Here is a 20,063-nt window from a genome sequence, read left to right as displayed (position 1 = left end):
ATAGTTCTTCAGCGCATTGTGTTGAATAATAGATTATCTAGCAATAATTCATAATATATAAACAATTTATGTTTATATTGAATTATATTTTTAATGTGTACATACAGCCATCCCCTACGTTGGATCTTTGTTAGGATTTTTTTCAAATATAGTTATTATATGTTTTAGTCAAAATTCCTTTAAAATATAAATAAAATGGTGCTGGATTATTATCTAAGTTTTTAAAATGGAACTATAATTGTATCTCTTTAATTTGTATCCAAGCCACTCATTTTACATTGAATATTGATGTTTCAAAATATGATAATTTTTATGTTCTCGTAACACTTAAAAAATCGTGTAATATTTGGTCTAAATGGGTTGCCAAAGTTAATAGGTTTTTTTCTATATTCAAAATAGATAATTTCCAGCAATGATAGCAGATGACAGATTGTATTAAAATATTAATAAATTAATACTATCTGTTGATAGCATATTATAAGAATACGAATTATATGTTGTTAATGTTTCAATAATACAATAAAGATATTACACAGCGTGTTATGGGTAAACGTGTTAGATACATCGTTGTATGGCAATATGTTTTGTTGGTATAATATTAAGTTTAGAAAATAAGGGTCGTAAATGTTAGAACTTCGTGTATTTTAAATTTTCCAAATAATATTATAATGCATTTCAGTTATAGGATAAAAAGGGTTAACAATGGTTAACTGCTTGAAGATAAATGCCCTTTATTACATATACCATAAAGAATTTATACATTATTTTGAATATACTCGTATTTGAATTCTAGACCAATATACAATTAATTAAATATTTCGATTTTATTAGTATAATAGTTATATTTGTCAAGTCTGATTTGAGTTTCAGTTATTTACTGCGCTAAAAATTATATATTATAGAATATTAGCTTTAAAATTACATTTATAGTTTATACTGAGACTGACGATGTCAATGTGTGCCATTTAAAGACATTTGTTTTATCATCGTTAAAAGTAACTTTGGTAGTTGGTATGACAAAAGTACTAACTATAATTGAATTTTGTTTTTATGCATATAAAATCAATAATATTTTTTTATTCACAACTTAACTAGTGTTGAGAAACAAAAATTATTAATTGCATGATTATTATTAATATTTCATATATCATTGAAATGGAAAAAATGGAAAAAATCATTTGAAAAATTTTACCCTGCATATTTACATTCATGCAAAATTAACAATGTAATGTAATTAATATGCAGATGCACTGTACAACATACATATGATTTGATCAAATAATATAATAATGATTTACGTATTATACATATTTTTTCGTTTTTTAAGTAAGCGTTATAATATTATTGGTAGCTGAATAAAATATCTTGGAAGTTATAATTATGATTATTATTAATTACTTATTATTGAATTAAATAATAACTATTTAATATATACACATTAATTTATAAGTTATAAATTGTGTTGTATTCATAATTTTAAGTTCACTCATTTTGTCTGATTATTTGTGTGACTGTTACAGTATACTCTATTAAATATTTTTTGTTTTATTAACAATAACTTTTTTTTATCAAGGATCCTTATTTTTATGTTTTTAAACAAATAACTTGAGTATTTTAATTTACACGTTTAATTTTTATTATACTTTGCTTAAACATTTAAACAAATAATTGCATATCTCGTATTATTTATGCTAGAAAAATGATTGAATCTCAAATGGGTTTTTGTAAGGTTTTTTTTTTTTGAATTAAATTAATTGATATTATTTGTTTGATTCCTAAAGTTCAGAAACAATATATTTATGTTTTAAAATAATTGCTGTTCTTTCCCATTCATCGTCGCTATACGTCCATTGCCCAAAAAATTAATTATATGTTGGGTTTAAGTCTATTAAGTTTATTATCTCGTGAATTTAAGTGAAATTGTTTTTTTAATTTTGTATCACGTCACAATGTATATTGTTATATTATTTTATTGGTATTTTTTTTTGTAATTGTTATTGGGTATATTAATAATTAAATGTTTATGAATTTTACTTCCGATCTGCAAGAATTGAAACTTAGCCTTTTGGTACTCTTAAAGCTTGAAAACAATCTAGACTCTTATTGAAAAAAAATTGGTATTCATAAAATATCATATAATGTAACTTTTGCTAATTTTAAAATTTAATATACATATATATAATCATTGTAACTGACTAAATTTGAAATTTGAAATGCTGAAATCATTATCAGATGTCTAAAATACGCTGAAGCATGGAAAATCTTTACCAAGCCCAAATTCTCCCCGACTAACTCTCAACGATGAAAACACTGAAGTACTGTACCCATTTTTTCATACCGTAAATTTAAAGTATCTAATAAATTTTAAGCATCTGTAAATATTTCAATTCTGTTTTTCTCAATCTTTCTTTTTTTTTGTTATAAAACTATAGGCTAATAACCCAAGAGGTTGAAGGCTTTGTTCTAAATAAAATAATTAAATAAAAAAAAGCGGGTAAGTGGATGTCGCTCTGCTGTACGTTAGGTGGTGGGGTGGACCTCTGACTAGGGTAGGTTAGATTTGAATGCAATGATAGGTATCATTGTATACGAAAAACGATTCTGAACGGAGATGATTTGTCAGTCTAGGATATATTATATTTAAATATTGTCATATATTCTATTTTGAAACAAATATTTTATTTTTCAATTAAGACGCATTTGCATAAGGCATGGTTAATCAATTTTTCCAAAAACATTGCATGCAGTTATCATAATTCATAATACCTTATATTATCATAGATATACATACGAGTACCTACCTGGTTTGAGGATAAATCGTTATCATTACACGATTTCATAAAAATTTAAAACTCAAACGCTCAAAACATTTTTTCTATAATGACGCTTCAAATTTTCTCTATAATAGCTATTTAAAGCAAAACTTATGGAAAACTTAGTGTGGAATTTTATAACCTTAGATATAAATACAAACAATATTATGCATTTTGAACTACAAAATAATTTGCAAATATTCATGGTTTTGACAAATTTTTGTCAATATTTGAAATTAAAATGCTAATAAAAATTTAATTTGAATTTCCGGTAACATTTTTTTTGTGATAAAGATTGACAAATATGTAAGGAATCTTGTATTAAATTTTCAAATCTTAGATTTAAAAAGAAAATTTTTCATGAATTTCTAGCTTAAAACAATTTGCGAATTTTTGTGATGTTTACGTATTTTGTCAAAATTTGAATGCTTATACAAAAAAATGTAACTATGAAATTCTTTTATTTTTTAACTTCTATTGTATTAATATGTTAAGAGCCTTGTATTAAATTTTCAAGATTTTCTACTCAAAAAATAAATTTTTATCGATTTTAATTTAAAAAAAACTAATATTGATCGAAAATTGCATATACCTATGAATAGTTCAACTTAAATCAAAAAGTTTTGAAAATGTCATGGTAAATAGAATATACTTATATAAACATTGGGTGAAAATTTCATGAATCAATGGTCATTTGTTTTAAAGTTACATCAAAAATCAAAATCGATTTTGTCGAAAACTGATTGTACTTAAAATTTCCTGTTTTCCCCTTAATTTTTAGTTTGTTTATCCCGATTATTTAGAAAAATATTGAGAATTATTTACTGTTGATCCCCCAAAGTATCAACTAGATTCACTTTCTGATCGAATTAGGTACTGAAGTCAAAAATCAAAGCACTTTTACTGCCCCAAAACGTGAGGTTAGGACACAAAATAGACACAAAAATAAAATATTCACGGTTATGACGAATTTTTGTCAATATTTGAACTTCAAATAATAATTTAAAAAATTGTATCAATGTATTCTTATAATTTTTTAATCATTTTAAGAATAACTTATGAGGAACTGTGTATTAAATTTCAAGTTTTTTGATAGGGCCAAAAAAATTTTATCGACACTTCAAAAAATTTTTTTTAGAATAATCGAAAATTTCAGTTGTCATTAAATATCTAAAAAAAATATCTTAAAATTTTTCCTATAATGATGTTTCAAGTTTTCTTCATAGCTACTTGAAGGAAAACTAATAGAAAACTTAGTGTTGTATTTTTAATCCTTAGTTATAAACACAAAAAATTTTATGATTTTTCAACTTTAAAATTACTTGCAAATTTTCGCGTTTTCGACAGATTTCGTAAAAATTTACTATAAACGCTTATAAAAAAAATAGTGACTTACGATTTTTAATTTTTTTTAGCTACAATAAGAGCAACACATAAGGAACCTTGTATTAAATTTTCAAGTTTTTTGGTCGTCCAACATTTTTTTACCGGAACTTCAAAAAAAAATTCTCAAAAAAATCGAAAATTTAAGTGGTCTATAAATAACTCAAAAAAAGTCAAAACATTTTGAAAATGAAACTGTATATAGATATCACTAACATAAACATTTGGTGAAAATTTCAAGTATTTATAGTGATTAGTTTTTTAATTATAACCATATAAAAAAATCAATTTGGTTGAAAACTGGTTTTGCGTAAAAATTCCCGTTTTTCTGTCATTTTTTTTTTGTTTTCTCGATTTTTTTGAAAACTGTTGGAAAATGTTTACTTTTGACCTCTATGATGCACCAAGGATTTTCACTTTTAAATCGAAAACCACCCCCAAAGTTTGAAATTGAAGCATTATTTCGACTAGTTATGCTGTACACAGATACAAAAAAAAAAATACATCATTGTAAAATCAATACATTCATCACTTCGTTCAGAAACTAATATGTAGGTATAGTTATGTAATAATATAACATATATTTATAAATTATTAAATAGCTGGATAAATACGTTTACTTTTCAAATATAGAGGAATAAATAAATATACAAGTGTTTTATTAATATTCACAATCGGTCTGTTGATTTCATGCGTTCAATTGACTGGGATTTCAAGTATTTCAAGATACCTATATACGGGCGATGCCCGTTTCCACCAAAAGTGTACCTTTCCCTTTTACACCAATATCCGTTTCCACCAAATAAAATTATTTACCACGTTTTTACAAAAACAATTTATTATTGTATACTACTATATTCTATACGATTGAAAAAAAAATATCAACCAATTTTACAATATATAAGTAGATACAATCAGGCGCGTAGCTAGAAATTTCTAAGGGGGGAGGGGGGTGTTATTCAAAATTAATTGAAAAAATTATAAACACAAAATTGATAACTTTACGTAGGTATATGATAGTTCATCATGATAATCAAATAATCAATAATTAAGGAGTTGTAAACGTTTTCTTATACGCTGCATAAAAAGATATATTAAATCGTGCATGAAACGAGTAATCGATAAAACGTAACAGAACTGTCTAAATTAGTAATTAATGCCGGTTACCGGCTTTAGTGCTTTACATTATTGTTATCGTAATATAAACTAATATACTTAATTTTGATAAATAAGTGTAAATCACGATTTAAGATAATTCGTGCTTATGATGCATCATTATCTTGATAAAAAAATATTAAGTATACCACGGCTGAGGGGGGTGTTATTAAACCTGTAACACCCCCCCCCCCCTCTTGGCTTTCAACTGGATACAATATATACATAACTAAATATACTAATATATCATTTTTTCAATCCAACATTAGTATTTTAAATAAACTTATGACTGTATTAAAGATTTTAATATAAGCGAAGTGTACAAATTATTTTGGTAAATTAGTCGTGGTTTAATTATAGGTAGATCTCATTTGGTGGTAACGGATATTGGTGGAAAAGTGAAAGATACACCTTTGGTGGAAACGGGTATTGGTGGAAAAAGGAAAGGTCTACTTTTGATGGAAACGTGTTACGCCCCTATATACCTATATAGTAGGTAGGTAGGTAATTAAAAGTTTAAATTATACCGAAGTACATTCAGTGCTTTGTCTGCATATATTATAAATTAATATATTTATTATAAATTAAATATTATTTACAGTTAATATTATTATCAAAGCATCCTTATTAAACATAATAATAAATGAATAATATTATGTAGTTGTTTCTAAATACTTATTTTAGCTTAGTCATAAATGCATAATCAAAAAAAAAAAAAAAAAAAAACGTTAATGCATTTTATTGAACTCGGTTAAGTTTGTTCGGAAAAATGTTAGCGTTGTTATTTTTACGGTTAGTATTTGTATTATATTATTCGTGTAGGTATTATTATATGTGTTATTGTTTTTAAATGCTGTAGATTTTGTTTAAAACGATTTTACTTCTAACCGCATTTCAGCAGTTCTTTTTAAAACGCCATTGTTCATAAGTTGTGTAGACAGAGTAAGAGTGAATTTTTTTTTATTATTAACATTGCTACCAAAAGGTCTATTGTTTTTCTTTTTTTTTAATCAGTTGATTGTAGTACTTATATCATAATATATAAGTATATAACATCTCATCGTTCTGCATGGCGCACTATAGCACTACAACAACTGTACGTATACACTACCTATAGAGTACCTACTATTATACAACTCCAGCAACAACAATGATTTTAACTTTTTTGTTTACGATTTTTTCCGGCGAAACACTCTGTTTATTCAAAGGCTGTTTACGGTTTATCTAGCACAGCATTCCAAGGGGCGAACAAACATCATTTTGTAGAGGGGAGAAAGTGGATGAAAGCGGCTCGCTTACCGCTAACCGATATAAACATCGCACATGATTATTATACATATATGCCTCATATTACCTACTGTCGTTGTGTTGCAGGTGTACAATATAACGTAGTAATCGCTTGTGATATTGTATACCATTGTATAGGTATATAGTATAACCTACCGATGCTATATTGAAATACGATATAACATGTGGTATAAGGTAACGTTTCGTGATCGTCAATCCGTTAACCGCATTATACCTATTACGTGTTATAGCAAAATATATCGATGGACGGACGAAAACAGAAGTGTTCGGTGCTTGCTAATGTGTGATACAACAATGACACGCCCACGTTGTAATTCACGTTATGATACCATGAAAAGCGATGCGTGGACTGCATAATGCGATCTATTATGTCACTGAGCGAACTGTAGCTGTGAGTAGGCACTGTCGCTTCTATTCGTCACGAAGTGGCTCCGACGATGGGCACTGCAGGGTACACGCGTTGTATGACTACATGCTATATTGTGAGCTCGCACGTTCCGCGTTTGTCGCCACACACCATCGACACGCCGCATAAGTCGAGCGGTACGCGATGTGGATGCTCGTATACGGCGTATCGCGGTACATGGTTCTCGACGATTTGGTGACGGGCGGTGAAACCTGAAAGGCAGGCAGGGTAAGAGAGGTCTTACATGCGCGCGCCCGCGCTCAAATTGGACTGGTCTGGTTGGGATGACGCGAGCGCGCGCCTGTGTGTGAGTATTCGAATCGTGGGCGGTGGCGAGGATACGCGCGCGTATTTATATACACGTATATATTTATATGGGTGGGTACGTCGATCCATTCATACGGCGGCGTTACATCAAAACGACCGCAAACACGGCGTGTTCATTCCCGGAGCGAAGGATAAAAATGTTGATTCGATTAACCGGCCCCGTTCCCCTCGTCCAAGGGCGCGGGTGGCGTACGAACGGTCCGCGACGCTGCACCCGTTCGACGACGCCCCAAAAAGCTGTGTGGCGGCGGCGGCGGCGGAGGAGGCGACCGGCGACGCGCACACTGCCGGGACCCGGTGGTGGTGAGCTCCCGTTGCTGCGATGGGGATGGCGCATAGGGCGCTGCTGCGTACGTCCGAACGTAACGCGCGCGCGACGACGACCGCGGTGGTGGCGGTGGCGGCGGCGTCAACGGTCGATACCGGGGCCGCCGCCCGTTTCGCATGCCTCGAGCGCCGCGCCCCACACACAAACACTGTCGGTCACCCGCTCGCGCGTATTATATATACGAGCACCGGTAACCGGCGTGCAGCGCGCTATCGTTTCGCGCTATACTACGCACCCACACACGCACGCAATAACACAACACACACAGTGTCGCGCTCGCGCACAACATAAGCGGTAATACACACACCCAACACACACACACGTACAAACAAAAACACACATACACACGCGCGCGCACACGTTGAGGGTCTGTAGTACACGCAGCAGCAGTATTGTGTGTGGTGTGCGTGACGTTCGTTTTCTGCAGAAACACTGAGCAAAATATTTTTTAGTTTTCGTTTTGCGCGTTCGGTATTCGTTATCGTTTTTTTTTTCTCGGACCATCACAGCGGTCATAGTCGTTGGCATAATCGTTGTGTTTTTCTACTGTCGTTGTAGTCGTCTTCGAAATTGGTTTCCCACGGTCCACCGTCGGCCGGTGGTGCAGGTGGTCTCCCCCGTCATGCTCGCGGTCCGCGTCCCCGTCGTCGGAATCGGTGCACGACGATTGCCGCCGTCGCCGGACCGCCGTCCGGAACACGGCCGCTTCTGATCCGCGCGTCTCGTAGTTGTCTCGAGATGACGGCAACGGGCACGTCTACTGCTGTTGCTGCCGGTGCTGCGGTGATTATCACAACCATCATCACCACCGCCATCACCGCCACTATCACGTCAAGAGGACGTGACGCGTCGCGGCGGTAAGAAGAGCGCACGCGGTCTTTTTCGGCCTACTCGTCCACACTCCCTCACCACCTCTGGTAACTGGTAACCGTGTTTTTGCGCGGTGACTAAGCTGGCGGCAACGGCAGCGGGCGCGACGTATTGTTTTGGACGATATGAAGTGCTGCGTTACGCGGGACGCGTGAACGAAAATGCAAAAGGCCAATATAGTCTTTTTCACTTCAGCTATTAAAATTACTGCGAGGACAACGGAGACGATTGCGACCACCGTACAAGTGCCAAAGGCAGCAGTGAAAACATGAACACTTCCGTTGGACTGCTGATGGCCGTGTTCTTCGTCTGTTCACAGTTCATCCGAGGTACACAAAATTCCGCTATATTTCATACCTATAGGTGTATAATGCTGGTAGGAGTAGAAATGGTATTACCACAAACATTATAGTATCGTTATCATGAACAGTAGAAGTAGTAGTAGTACGAGAAAGTAAAGCAAAATTAATACTCCCTCGAGTCCAGTGATAAGATAATAACACAAAAAAAGTAGTTGTAGTAGAAGTAGTGGTGGTAGTATAATAAAATCAGCAGTATAGTAGTAGTAGTAGTAGTAGTAGTACCAAGAAATAGATAGTAATTTTTAAAAAATATTATTAACGTTTTAGTGGTATTGACTTGGTTATTTATTGAAAAGAATCAAAAGGATGTTTTGAAAAGGTGAGGAGGGGGGTAGAACCTAACCTTCTCGAGGATTAACATTAACGACGACATTTAGGTGCATATTTTACGTAAAATTTTAAATTTAAAACAGTTAAACGTATTTCATTTGTGAATCCCCATTTATTATAAACTTAAACTTACGTCGACGACATCGAAACGGTTAAATCGAATTACTGAATAGGGTGTAACTCATATTCACTACGACTACGAAATTCCGGAAATCCTGACATCTAGATAATATTCCGGTGCGCAGTAGATATAACCTAACCAATTAAATTAAACATAAATTACATTTCCATCTTCTATGTCGAATAGATAAACATTATAAAAATATATTACCAATATTTTTCATCCGATTATTATATAATAATAAAATATTCAGATAGTCTGATACCATTATTGGAAATCATGGTTATAACCGTGTTGGAAATCAATATAAAATATTAATCGGTAAATACCTATGGACACTCGTTTATATGTTATTTAAATAATAAACAACTTTTTAAAAAAAACTATAAAAATAATGAAGTGTTTTCTACATCAATGATTATTAGTTATCACTGAACGTTTTAAAATATAGATAGTAAATAACAATTAAAAAACCGATCAAAAGTTTACATTTTTTTGTATATCATATATATATTATATATATAAATCTAATTTATTTTCTAAATAAAAATTTTAAATCTAAAAAGAAAAACTTTATACTTTTTTAAGAAAACTATACTAAATTGTATTACGAAATCGTGTGATCATTAAAGTAGTAGGTAGGTATAATATAAAATATTAGATATGTATAACGATTGGGGCAATGTGTTCAGTAATGTAAAGAGAATTTTAAAAGGACCAGTTTTGTATGAAAGCCAATACATAGATAAAATTACATTACTTATAGGTGTTCGCTATAGTAATAATATAATTTAGAATTTCCACACCCTAGACCTCTCTATTTTTGTTATAGAAATTGGTTTACTTATTTCGAATGAAACACATACCTAATACAATATAAACAAATTTATTTTAGTTTAAAAAAAAAATGGCTTACATTTTAAAATAGAAACATTTTATATTCTCTATATCTCGTATGTATTTGCTAATTGTATTCTTATGAATGCTTAATCATTTTTATTTCAATGCATTTATTTTGTATTTAAATTTAAATAAATTACATAAATTCTAAAAAATATCTGGTTATTAACTGTTCTTCTAATATACAATTTTTATAATAGAAAATAATTGTTTTTAAGCTAACGAAACAATGAAGAAATAAAGTACGCTATAATATATAATTACTGATTTTAAGATAATGATTAATTTATCGATTAAGGGTTTTCATACTAATAATGTTATCCAAATCTTAATTTTGTAATTTGAAAATGAATTTACTGAAATTTAATGAAATAATGTATAATATGTCTTGTAAGAACTTACAATTAGTTAAATATAATTATATCTATCACAGATTCGAGTGTTGGATTATAAATTCACAAGCATAATTCATAACACTCTGAAAGTCATAAACTAATTAGATCCGAATGAATACATTTTTATAATATTATCTAGTGAAGTGGGTTTAAATACTTTTATGGAATAAAAAATAACGAAACCCTGTTGTATTAGTTTTAAATACTTCTCATATTAAATCTGCCATAATTATTGGATTAAATTTCACAAATTTTGTTACCTATGATACAATATTATCAAGTTTATAAATTTCAATTATTTTAACTAATCAATATTATCATTCCAATTGAATATTGAGTTTTTTCGGTTTTAATCTGACATAATTGGAATCTTATTTAGTTTTATTTAGATACTTAATAGAATTTTGAAAGAATTTCTAAAAACGGACTTTCGAGAATGTTCTCGGAGAAATTTTCTTGGCGCATTGATATTGTCAACTATTATTTTCAAATAAGGTAGTACGTAAAGTGTACATTATCCAGTGTACCCCTTTGTTGCCCTAACTTTTTGTTTATTTTTTAAATTTGATGCCAAGATATGAATGTGCTGGTTTTAAAATACTGAAAATAAAAACTATTTATTTATTTTTATTATAATTTTATCAATATATTATTAATATATTATAATATTTATAATATTTCATATTATATGTGTGATGACGAGGAATATATTGGTTTTATAATGGTATTTTGGAGGTTTTAATATGATAGTTAAGTAATAATATTATACCAACCGCAATAAATCAATCGATTTAAAGTTCGTTGCAGCCTTGATGATATTTAGTTATTAAATCAAATATATTTACATACATTAAATAAGTTGAATAAGTTTTAAGTTTTAGAAGTAAGTTAATACTAAAGTTTCCAATCTATTGTTATTTTTTAAAAGTAATTATTTGATGCAACGAATATGGTTAAAAAGTTTTTTTTATATTGAATTATTAAGAACTATTAATATGAATTTAATTAACTACGGAATGCTCGATACAGTTTTAGCTCATCAAACACTGTATGTCTAGTATTGTCTACTTAATTATGCAATTTATCATATTATATATTTTAACTATTTAAAAAATAGCTAGGTATCAATGGAAAGAATTAACTATACTAGTAGGTGCATAATATTACATAAAACATTTTATCTCCATTATTGATATCCGCACTCCACAGTTTTAAAAATTTTAACAAAATGTTGTTTAATTTAAATTGTACTTTCATTGGAGTAAATTCTTATTGTTAATAAATTAAGATAAATATTTCAACTGTTTTAAAAATGATACATTATAATTTCTTTTACAACAAAACACGCATATACTATTGCATATGGTACATATTTCAAAATCTATGTGATACGCAGTATGCACAATCACAAATACCAGCTACATTCTTTGTATTAGAAGTTAGTGGCAGATTAAATGCCAAAATGTGCAGAGTAATCATTGTAACATCACAAAGTTCAGTCTACGTTTCGGATCCTCGTTTTGTACTAATACGGAAACAGACCCTAATAAACTCTTCGTATTACGTTTTATATAAAAATGGAACGCTAAAACGGTTCCAAAAATGTAGTTTCATTGACAATTAAAATTAAATGCATTTTTTTTCTGTTAATATTTAAATAAAAATAATTGTGTACCGTATTAATCTACGGAATATTGAACTGCACGTTTTTTTTTATTTATTCAATTTTCAGTATGTTTTTTAAGTTATTCAACTATAATACTGCATTATTGTTAGATTCATTTATGATGATAAAATTAAAATTTGTTAAATTATAAACACAAAAATTATAAATAGTTCATTAGACATTGACAAGTAGCAATTATTACATTTAACTTTGTCAGTATTCTAAATAAAATAATTACTTAACTGATTGAGCTAGTTTTGATGTTTTTCTCCATAAATTATAATTATAAATAAAGAATTTATAGTTTATGAGCGGAGTGATGAATGATTTTACAATCATGTATTGTTTTTTCGTCTATCATCAGTTTTACCATCTTTATTAGTAGTAAAAATGTATCAATCTTCAACTTAAATATATTTTCTGGCAGAAAAGTGGATTTAGTTGGTAATTTGAGGAGTCCAAAGTGAAAAATAACTTAAGTACTAATTTCTTAATAATTGAGAAAAACGGTAATTTTTACTTTTTAATAATGCAAAACCAGTTTTTGATAAAATTAATTATTTTATCTTGTTGTATTTGGAATACGTCATAAACTAGCATTAAGAGGACGCCACACCCGCATGTGTTGTCTCCGTCGTACAAGTGCGTAGCATAGCAAATTTTACGCTCAGCAGATCACGTTTATCTCCGTTAATTTAAAATTTAGAGTGAATTGACTTATTATAAAAATTAAAGGCAAGATTATTACCGAGGGCATCTCATAGGCTTTTTATTATATTTTAATTGTAAACCGAGTTATGAGTATTTTTAGATATAAAAATAATTTACAATTTTAAAATAGTCATAACTCAGTTTAAAATTAAAATATAATAAAAAGCCTATGAGATTCCCTCGGTAATAATCATGCCTTTAATTTTTATAATAAGTCAATTCACTCTAAATTTTAAATTAATGGAGATAAACGTGATCTGCTGAGCGTAAAATTTACTATGCTACGCACTTGTACGACGGAGACAACACATGCGGGTGTGTCGTCCTCTTAATACTTTATACAATACTAGCATTTTTCATAAAAGATATAATTTTTAAGATATTTTTTACTCTTATTGAGCTATTTTATGTATTCCTAGATATAGACATTTCAAATTTTCAATTTTTTAGTTTTTCTTCTATAAATTTCGATACAAAAAAAGACACTGTTAAAAAGTTTGAAAATGTAATACAACTATCTTCACAAGTTGTTCATAGTGGAATTAAAAAAAAGTTGAGTGTATACCTAATAAAATTTGTATGAACATTTGAAGTTTAATTTTGGATAAACTTAGATATTTATGCAAATTAAGATTTTATTTTTTTTTTAACTTAGAAAGTTTTAAATCATAGAAATTTGAAAAATGTCACCGTGACTTAAATTGTCATATTCTGTTTTTAATAAACGTATGAAATCAAAATGTTATAACTGATCAATTATTATAGCTTAGGCTTGACAATTTAATACATCGTTCCTCATAAAATAAATAGATCTTTACAAAAATTAAAAAAATTTATTTTTCTATTTTTGAAATATACGTTTGTATTTAAAATTGTTATTTATATTATTTTATTATACTATACGCAATTTAATTTAAAAAATATTTATTTTAATTTTAAATTGTTGTCCATTTATTCTGTATTACTGATATTAAAATAAAATACTACCTACACATAATAGTAATATATGTATATCATAATAAAATATATTTAATGTTGACTGCTCAGAATCATTTCTACGCAATGTTGTATTATTAATTAAAATTTAATACATGCATTATACCATTACCATAGTGACCTATTGAATAACGATATACATTCGACTGCAAAACTGTACAGCAGAGCAGTTAGCTACATGCCCACTTTTTTTGTTTTTGTTTTATTTATAATATAATACCTTATATACGTAAGTACTTATACGTGTAACGTGTAAGAGTATATTATTTTAGAATGCTTAAATATAATTTGTCCCATAAGATTAATGGCATTCTTGAAGTTTCAAATGGTGTAGAATGGATTAAATTCCTTAAATGTGTGGAGATTCTCTTTCTACGCATCAACTATAAATATACCTAATCCTCAATTAAAATTTATTGCGGAAACAAGGAAAGGAATATAGTACGATAACCTGTTTATGTAATTATTCTTTTATTTAAAAATGTATAAAGATTGGGTATCAGGTATCTGGTACAATGTAAATACTATTTCTAATCTACTTATGATTTACCATAGGAAGGTAAGGCACTTAATAATTTTTGAATGGGTGTAGAATGAATACCTAACTATTTTATACGATTCTTGATTTGAAAATCATATTAAAAAGTGGATAATTCTTAATACTTAATTATGTAATAGAGTAATTAAACTATATTACCTGATATTAATTGCTCACTTATTTGTATCAATAATTTGTAGTTTATAATATACTTCAATCTAGTTAAATAGGTGTCTGCAAAGCATTTAGAGTTTTTTTAAATATCGATTTACTCAAAAACATTTATATTGTAAAAATTGATTATTCTATTGTTTCAAAGCTGTATAATATATTATAACTATACATTATAATCATACAACTTATAACTGTAGTCTTTTTACAATACTCGATAAATTAAAATTATTTATTAAGAAAATACATAAAAATATAATTTGAAAAAATACTATTTATTAATAAAATATAGATTAGGATAATATTCTATTATAAATTACAATAGATGTGCTTAAAATATTTGTCAATCGCTTATTATGTTTAACATATACTTTAATGGCAAATAATTGACAACCTATATTATAAGATTAAAAGATACACAATAACTAAAAAAACTCAGATTAATGTAATTTGATACTTAATCTATGTTTAATTATTATAATCACTTTATATCTGTTACATATTTTATAACATACATTTCAATTTTAACATTAATTTTAATTTACCTACTGTAAACAATATTTGTGAGAATATAAGAAACTCAAAATTCAAGACCAATACTTTTGCAATGTTGAAATTGTAGGTATCAACGTTTTAATGACAGATTTCCGATGAAAATTTATTGTGTTTATGAGTAATAACAAAAAGGTATTTTTTTCTACTACTTTTTGTTCGTGGAATCGACGTGACCGTCTAAAACTATCGTATTTGGTAGTTTAGTGCTATAAATATTTCATTAAAACGCTTCATTTTCAACTATAAATAAACCCACCAATGTTTCGTCTCAGATATTTGTAAGCCGTCATTATTCTATACGTGTTCACAGTCAGTCTCGCTATACACAATATATCATACAAGATACAAATAATGTGTTCATCGCACGTTTTGGTACCCTGCAAACATAGAACACACACACACTTGTATTAAAAAAAAAAAACTTTTTTCTGCCTATATAATTACAATCTAATCACCGGCTGGAAAAGAATTGATCCAGTTCGACAAGCCGGTGTTGTATAATGAATATGTCTGAAAACCTAAAAGTGCTCAACGAATTATCACATAATGGTATGTGATACACCATATTTTATTAGAAAAGCTGAAGGTAGGTAGTTTAACTATTGGCAGTTCACATTTGAAATTATGCCGTTATTGTTATTTGTTAACGACATTTTTTATGTGTTAAATACTTTCATTAATTCCAATTAGATGATAATGTATGAAGGCTTCGATTTTGGGTATGCATTTTGGAAATGTAGAACGATAATTATTGGGTTGTATTTTTAAGTCTGATGTTATTGTTATTAATAAATGAAAGTTCGAGGAACAGCGTTGAAATTATAGTGATAATAAATCAGTTAGAAGCTTAAGAAACTATATACCAACTGAAATAGTACAGATTAATATCATTTTGACTACCATTTTAATAATAATATTAATGTTTACAGACTATAGTTATTTTAAAGCTTACAGTCCACGCCTATATTAAAAAACAGTCTGCTTTTTAGATAAGGATTCATTATTTGAATAACTTAAAAAAAATTTCAGGTGCAAAAAAATATACAATTTAACATTACTGAATTAAAAAAATGCAAGTATTTTTAATTGCTTTTAGTAAGTTATTATAAATACATTCAAAATTGGTCAATGATAATACTCTATACTCTATAGGGCTTTCTGGTACTTTACTATATATAATGTAAGTTCGTATTAATATTCCAATAATTTGGAATTTTATTTTATTGTATTTAATAACCATATTATATTAACAAAATATCAATTAACTATTAATTCGTAAACAAAAATCGTTTTTGAAGATGAAATCAATTAATTGAAATAGCATTTTTCGTATTCTTCATTTGGGACATTAAAACATTTAGGATGTATTAGTGGGCTAAGTTCATGATGAAAAACACCATTGAGATCAATATGTAAAGCCAAAACTTTGCGGTGAAACTCGGTAACCACCTAAACTTCATCGCCAACAAACTATAAAGCGATATTAACGGTGTATGGCGTGTACTCGACGTTTTAACACACAGCGCCAAGTTTAACATTACTGTTATATCCGTTGGCAACGTTATACCTACCTCTATGAGGTTTTATATTTGACTTGTATACCTATAACTATAATAAACGCTATGTGTAACCTATCTAAGCACATCAATGAAAAACATTGACATGATAAAGCAAATAAGCAAGTAAATTTTCAGTGAAATAACTAAAAAGAAAAAAATTCTGTACTCATTTACTAAATTATTATACAATTTCATAAATGTCCATTATAGTATGTAAGTTGTCATGAGAATACTCAAGATCTAATTTACAAAATATTGATTAACAATTTTTTTTTTTTAACATTATAAGACATTTGATGATCATCGTAAGGAGATTTTTTTTTAAATTTAAACTATTGATTCCTTGAATTCAACAAACGATAGCAAACATTTAAAAAATACTTATTTTATGATAGTTTTAACCCTAACAAAAACTTTTTACAAATATTCTAATATTTTTCCAAACTTAAAAATCAAACATGGGTCTACCACGTGTTTTTGGAATTTTTCATTTGAAAATTGTTCAATTATTTTTATCGTTTAGAAAATATATACCTAATAATAATTGTTAAAGTCAATAATTTTTTAAAATTATTTGTGAACAGTGATTTTATTTTAATAGACTTGTTACTCATTGTTATATATGGAACTACGATCACTTGATTTTGTTGGTATAAATAAAAATAACAAAAATAATAACATCTGGTATTATTTGAACATCACATCAATATATCACAACACGAAGTACTTAACCGATAAAAGGAATATCCATTAGTTGCTTATATAATTTTAGACCGTAATATTATATTGTCCATAATATACAATATTTTGAGTGAATTAATACAGTAATAACTAATAAACATGTTGTCGCAGTTTTTTTAGGTTTATAATGGGAGGGGTTAACCCCTGTTCAATTAACACTGCGTTAAATTCCCACTTTAATCTTTTTCCAACTTTTCCATTATACGTTCGAAAATGTACTTCTACATATGTGGCAAATTTCTCTCAACTGCTTTTAGTTAACATAACCATTAATGCGGGTTTTGAAACACGAGCCCGCTAGTGTCTTGAGGTGAACAAGAGATAGTGATAAAGAGATGGTGGAAGAGAACGGGAGATAGATAGAGAGAGAAAGAGGAATGGAGAAAGAGAGAGAAGCCTTTTGCGCGAACCTGGTAAAAGAAGCCCCTTTGTTGCCAGAATTTTATCCATCCCACCACCCACCGCCCATTCACCCTATCTTTTGGCATCTCCTCCCGCGCACCACCCACTCACCAGTCGACCGGCTGCCTGAGTCAACCACGCTCCAAAATCGATACTAGGACATTAACTATAGTGAAAATATAGTGAAGCGCTCTTTCGTTGGCACTCCCCGCCAAAACTGCTTCAGGGTCTTCTTATAAACATTCAGACACACAAATACGTCTAAATTTATAAATTTAATCGTAATGTAATAAGAATATTACTCCATTTTAAGGACACGTTTGACCATTATCTGACTGTATCATAAGTCGGGAACTACTGAAAAGTTGTCTCGCATGACAGTGTAAAGGTGACGTAACCACGCTTCCCGCGAGACAAGCTGACAAACACGTAATCGAGTCTTTTTTTCATACAAGAGAAATATAGTGACTGAAAAAGAGAAGAACCGTAAACCGGTAAAGGGTGAAATAAAAAGCCATCAAAACCTACAATATAAACTCGATGGATAAGGGAGGATACTGATATCAAGTACTTGTACTCTAGGCCCTTCAAAGTTATAACTTGAGACAAAATCAAACAAAAAATATTTGAATAATGAAAATTATTTTGAAAACAGATTGAAAAAATTAAGACATTTACGAATTAAAATAAATATTTTATATAATATTTTAAATTATACTGGTTGTTATCGTTTAAAATGTTTATAGTCCGCAATATTTATTGAATACCCCAAGATTTTATATGATACTATAAGCATTATTATAGACTATGATCATTGCATGAACGGTCAGTGATACCTATAATATATATACAGTGAAAACTCTCTATAACGAATCTGAAGGGACCATGTGATTTCTTTCGTTATTGTGAGCTTTCGTAATAGAGAGTAATTAATTGGTTTTAAATCAAACCAACCATTATTATAAGTTAACTTAATGTTATATTTACGCAATATAGAGTTTTTCGTTGTAACGAGTTTCGTTATAAAGAACTTTCACCTAATTCCTCAAGACACTATCTAACTTAATTTTCTAACTACTGTTTTCATCTAACGTAAAATTGTAACTTATTTATTTATCGCACTTAATACGCCAAAATGTATTTTATCTTTCATCTCTAGGTATAGATAGCACAAGCTAGGAGTACCTTATTGTATTATAATAAAAAAAAAAAATTACATTTTATATAAGTATTAAATGCTACTACTTTTCATTGTAAACAACTGTTATGTTTATTTTATGTTATTACTTATCGAGCTTTAATTTTTCATGTGAAAAATATTTACAAACTTATAATTTTTTTAATGAGAATAAAGGCTTCAACAATGTTAGGTAATTGGCCTGCGATTGTATTTACATTATTATTAATGGATAGTTTAGTTGTGATTGGTGATTTATATAGTTATGGGGTTAGTAGTATTTACAGAATTATGTATATATTTACGGTTATTTTAGTTGTACAGTTTATCTTAATATTCAATGTTTGAGTCGACGCCGATGGATTTGAAGAAGCTATAAATCAGTTGTGTATTGTATTCTCCTACTGCTTCCTCCATCGATGAAGGTTGGTTGAGGATGTTTCTTGCATTGGAGAATAGTGGAAAGTTATAATACTTCCCACTTATAGCAGTAAATTTTTTTATTAATTTTCATAGTTTAATAATTTCTTCTTTTATAATTTAATATCGACTCTTATATGTTTCTCCACTTGTAATTTAATTCAACATTTACATTTAGTGTCATAAATGAAAATAACAGAAATGTTGACATTATAAAATAATATTTTACATTCAAGTAGGTACCTGTACCTACTTTATGTTCTCAAATATAATATCTATAAATATATCTAAATATAATCTTTAGAACGTTTATGTATACTTAAAATTTTACGATTTTATAAATTTTTCGACATCAAACCATCAATAATGAAACTTGTAACACGACAAGTACTTTCAAAACAAATATTTAATTAATATTAATTAACAGTT

At 29.0% G+C, this 20,063-nt stretch overlaps 1 protein-coding gene across 1 annotated transcript in view; it reads left to right on the top strand.

Annotated features, from left to right (window-relative positions):
- The first annotated feature begins 7,931 nt into the window (after nucleotides 1-7,931).
- Nucleotides 7,932-20,063, top strand: part of nAChRbeta1 (nicotinic acetylcholine receptor beta1) — a 79,467-nt gene continuing 67,335 nt past the window's right edge. The window contains exon 1 of the mRNA XM_015519398.2: nucleotides 7,932-8,919. Coding sequence (XP_015374884.1) covers nucleotides 8,859-8,919 — 61 coding nt within the window. The 5' untranslated portion in view covers nucleotides 7,932-8,858. The remainder of the gene's footprint in view (nucleotides 8,920-20,063) is intronic.

Source organism: Diuraphis noxia, unplaced genomic scaffold (genome assembly GCF_037042655.1).
Source record: "Diuraphis noxia isolate RWA-SAM2 unplaced genomic scaffold, SU_Dnox_SAM2 contig0002, whole genome shotgun sequence".
Taxonomy (NCBI): Eukaryota; Metazoa; Arthropoda; class Insecta; order Hemiptera; family Aphididae; genus Diuraphis; species Diuraphis noxia.
The sequence above is the reverse complement of the archived record's forward strand: the minus strand, read 5'-3'. Positions and strand labels throughout refer to the sequence as shown.